We start from the raw sequence: 4,504 nt of genomic DNA, 5'->3' as shown, positions 1-4,504 counted from the left end.
GTCCCTCAACCCAGCCTGCCCTCTCTCAGTCTGGGAGACCTCAGGGGATGTCCTACTGATGGCTTAGGCCCACTCCATGGGGAGTGGGCCTAAGCCGCAGTCTGGACTCCCTCTGTGGGAGGCAACCGGCTGATCAGGGGAAGGCACTGCCCCATCACCCCCTAGCTGCTGCTGCCTCTGGCCTCCCTCTGTGGGAGGTGTCCTGGACGATCAGGGGAAGGCAACGCCCCCATCATGCCTCTGCTGCTGCCACTGCCGGCCACCGCGGCTGCCTGAGTTTCAAGCTGGCCCTGGCAGCAGCAGCTGCCATCCTCCATCATGGCTTGCCTGAGCCTTGGGCCGGCCCTCGCAGCGGCAGCTGCTGCGGCTTTGTCTGGGAGACGTCTGCTCTAATTAGCATATTACCCTTTTATTAGTTTAGACTAGAGGCCCGATGCATGGATTTGTGCACCCCTCAGCGATGAGGCCAGAACCGGCTCTCTAACATCCCCCGAGGGGTCCCGGATTGCAAGAGGGCACAGGCCAGGCTGAGGGACCCCACTGGTGCACGAATCCATGCACCAGGCCTCTAGTACATATATAAGATCTTTGGTTAATCTCTTCCCGCCCTCACCCCTCCCCTCTGAGATTCATTAGTCTGTTCCACATTTCCATGCTTGTGCGTTGAGCGTCTGCCCCCTGGTGGTCAGTGCATGTCATAGCTACCAGTCGAACAGTTGCTTAGCCTTTTATATATACGCTAGAGGCCCAGTGCCATGACATTTGTGCACTGGGGGGGAGGGGGGGGTGTACTCAGCACAGTCTGCGTCCTTTAGCAGTCCAGGAGCCCTTGGGGGATGTCCAACTGAAGGCTTAGTGGGGAGTGGGTCTAAGCTGCAGTCAGACTTCCTTAGTGCTTCCGCAGAGGCGGGAGAGGCTCCCACCACTGCCACTGCACTCACCAGCCATCAACCTGAGCAGTGCTCCCCCTGCGGGAGCGCACTGACCACCAGGGGGCAGCTCCTCGTTGAGCGTCTGCCCCCTGCTGGTCAGTGAACATTATAGCGAATGGTTGTTCCACCATTCAGTCGACTTGCATATTACCCTTTTATTATATAGGGGAGAAAGCAGGAGAGGCTCCCGCCACCGCCACTCTGCTCCCCAGCCGTGAGCCTGGCTTCTGGCTGAACAGAGCTCCCCCTGTGGGAGTGCACCGACCACCAGGGGGCAGCTCCTGCACTGAACATCTGCCCCCTGGTGGTCAGTGCATGTCATAGCGACTGGTCATTCTGCTGTTCAGCCGATTTGCATATTAGCCTTTTTATTATATAGGATATACACACACACACACACACACACACATATATATACATATATATATATTATTGATTTCAGAGAGGAAGGGAGAGGGAGAGAGAGAGAAACATCAATAATGAGAGAGAATCATTGATCAGCTGCTTCCAGGGAATTGAACCCACAACCCAGGCATGTGCCCTTGACCAGAATCAAATCTGGGACCCTTCAGTCCACAGGCTGACGCTCTATACACTGAGCCAAACCAGCTAGGGCCAAACTGATTCTTTAAAACTGAATCTGGCAAACAAAAAAATTTCCTTTCTTATCGGTCTATAGTTAAACACTGAAGGCTATGTGTGCTGTACCATAATGGGCACAGCCGGTCAGAGGTACTGAGAAATAAAGAGACATCCAAGGTGATTGGTCTTCAGAGGAAAAGACCCTACTTCTCCAGGTAGTTCGGTACTCCTTGCTGCACCAGCAATCCATAACCTGGCCTGGCAATTTATTTTACATTCTTTACCATCTCTCTAAGGTAGACTAAACCACCCATCTCCCTCCTTAGGGACACCGTTTCACAATAAAAATCTCTGCAACATTTCCTGCACTCCATTCGTTACCTGTTGCTTATCTGTGATTAATATTGCAAATTTTAAAAAGGTTGTCTTATTCATTGTCTTCATTTAATGGGTAATCAACTGACAAATAGCCACAATCTACTAAACCCTATGCCAGGCACTCAGCATATTATTTCAATTAATCAAGTCTATTAACCCACTTTTCAGATGAGGAGGCTAATATGCAATTGAGATAAAGTAACTTGGGGTCACACAGTACCTCAGGTGAATAAATGCATGAAACCTTAGCTTGTAATAGAAACGAATACCATCTAGGCCACTAGATTCCCACTTTAGTAAACTTCGTGGATTTCCATTATGCCTGTGCTCTCTGTCCATCACAGATAATCAGAAAATAATCTACCCATGAACAGAGCAGCTAGAATGCTGGATAAACTACAAGGTACCAAAATAAAAGGATATTCTTAAACTCTTTACATTTTTTTTAATCCCCTAGGCACAAAAATTTTTCCAAGGGAATAGAGTTTCTAGGCAACTCATTCATAACAAAGAGTATATACGCCATTAAAGAGGTACAAAACCAAAATTCAAGAGTCTTGAAAGATGCTAAAATTCAGTATTTATGTAGGCAAGCTCATTTATTTCCTCGTTCTGAATTGTGACTCTCTTGCTAGCTGGGCAACCTTGGGCAAGTAACCTTTGGAGCCTGTTCTCTGATGTATAAAATGGAAATACCACTTACTTCAAAAAACTGTTCTGAACCTCAGGAAAATGCACATAGACTACATAGCACAACACCTAACAGTAGAGGGCCATTATTACAGAAAAGTCAAGCAAGTACAAAAAAATCACTTATTTTATTTTAAATCACTTATTATTGTAAGACAGTATCTAGTGGATAACCCTTTCCATCCCTGACCTTCTACAGCCACTGGAACTTCTTCTGAATGCTACTACAGTCATCTTTTCTAACCCTTTCCACATTCTGGCAGCCCACTTCACACTGAGCGGGCCATCTACTCATAAAGGCTTCTACAGAATCCTTCAGCGTCCCCAGGCTGAAACATAAGCCCACTGAACAAAGATGGGAATTTGCTTGTAATACATGTTTTCAAAAGACAGTGAATGGCCATGGGTTTTAGCAGTGGAAAAGACTCTTTTAAGAGACCAACACCTACCACCTAACACAGGAGTTTTTCCTGGCAGATCACTGTACTAAGCACTCTACTGAAAGTAAGAATTCTCAGGTGTCAAAAGAACAATCTATCCAGTCACCTAACAGGAACCACTGATAACTGTGTCCTAAGGTATCTCACTCAATTAACTGTTTAAAACAACATCAATTATAATGTCTGCTAAGCAGTATTATTTAAAACAAGTATTTACCTTCTATTTCCACCAAAGGTTCCTGAGTAAATTCCTGAAAGAATTTGTAGAAGAACTTACTGCAAGCAGCCAAAACAGCCTTGTGGGCCTTAAAATGGTGACCTAGGTAAAAACAAAAACAAAAACACAAAATCAGACATATCCACAAAAATCAAACATATAACTAGAACACAGGTTAGAAAACTACACAAAGTCAGTCTTTCTTCATAATATAACTATAAAACTATACACATTACTGAACTAGTGTCAGAATATCCTTGGCAGCTATCTTGACCAATTTTAATCTCAATTAGACACAAAGCCACATCTTTACCCCAGAGACCCCATGAAGTCAGTTTTATAAAGGCCAGTTTACAATACTTCCGGAGGTAGGAACCTCCTACCACTTAGAGTAAAAGGCATATCCTATTCCGTTGAAATTACTAAACATAAACACCACCCAAAAGGCTACAGACCATTTGGGGAGGGAGGACAAACAGCCACAGAACAAGCGGGAGGCTGCAGGTGTTTGCTATGGGAAAAACTTTAACAGGCCCAACGTGTGGCCGAAGCCTATTTTCACTCAATTGGAGACACCCAAGCTGGGCTGGCCTCCATTACAAATGACGGATAAAGGCGGTTCCCAAAGAGGGTACTGAGTGCTGCAAAGGATTCTCAGTCTCCCTCCAAGACCATCTGAGAAACCAGGAAAAAATAAAATAAAAATCCACCTTCTCCCACCTGGCTCCTGGGAGCTACTCCTCAAATCAGCTTATTCAGAGAAGACGACTGACCGAACACTCAGAGACACCCTCCCTGTGCCCACAACGTAATCCCGCACAGAGTGTGTGCAATGGGAAAACTTCAGCAAGTTCAAAGGCCACGGGCATGTGGACGGCGTGCCTGCCGGGGGGGAAAGGGGGGTGAGAGGGCCGATGCCCCTAATTCGCTCCGGCGCCCACCCCGCTACCCACCGTCGACAATCAGGGTGATGTCAGTGAACCGGTCCTGCTCCCGCTGCTCATTCAATCGGTCCAGGATCATCTTGTGATGTTCAGGGAACTCCTGCAGGCATTCCATCGTCTCCTCGGCCTCCATGGCCGGCGGGTCGCTCTACAAAAGAGGAGCATGATCGTGTACACCCATGAGCTCGGGCTGGGGCACGGAACCCCGAAAGCTGCAGACAACAAAAACCAACACCCCAGCAACGTGAGCAGGAGGGGGGAGGGTGAGGCGAGAAAGGCGAGAAAGGCGAGAGAAGAAAGGAGGGCTCGCCGGTGGCGGCC

The 4,504-nt window shown here is 47.5% G+C and overlaps 1 protein-coding gene across 2 annotated transcripts in view; it reads right to left on the bottom strand.

Annotated features, from left to right (window-relative positions):
- ZNF131 (zinc finger protein 131) overlaps positions 1-4,498 on the bottom strand; it is a 24,372-nt gene extending 19,874 nt beyond the window's left edge. For both annotated transcript variants that reach the window (XM_014543526.1, XM_005871027.2), the window contains exons 1-2: positions 4,193-4,498; positions 3,240-3,341 (exon numbers count right to left, since the gene is read on the bottom strand). In XM_014543526.1, coding sequence (XP_014399012.1) covers positions 3,240-3,341; positions 4,193-4,316 — 226 coding nt within the window. In that variant the 5' untranslated portion in view covers positions 4,317-4,498. The remainder of the gene's footprint in view (positions 1-3,239; positions 3,342-4,192) is intronic.
- Between the last annotated feature and the right edge of the window lie 6 nt (positions 4,499-4,504).

Source organism: Myotis brandtii, unplaced genomic scaffold (assembly GCF_000412655.1).
Source record: "Myotis brandtii unplaced genomic scaffold, ASM41265v1 scaffold328, whole genome shotgun sequence".
Lineage (NCBI taxonomy): Eukaryota > Metazoa > Chordata > Mammalia > Chiroptera > Vespertilionidae > Myotis > Myotis brandtii.
The sequence above is the reverse complement of the archived record's forward strand: the minus strand, read 5'-3'. Positions and strand labels throughout refer to the sequence as shown.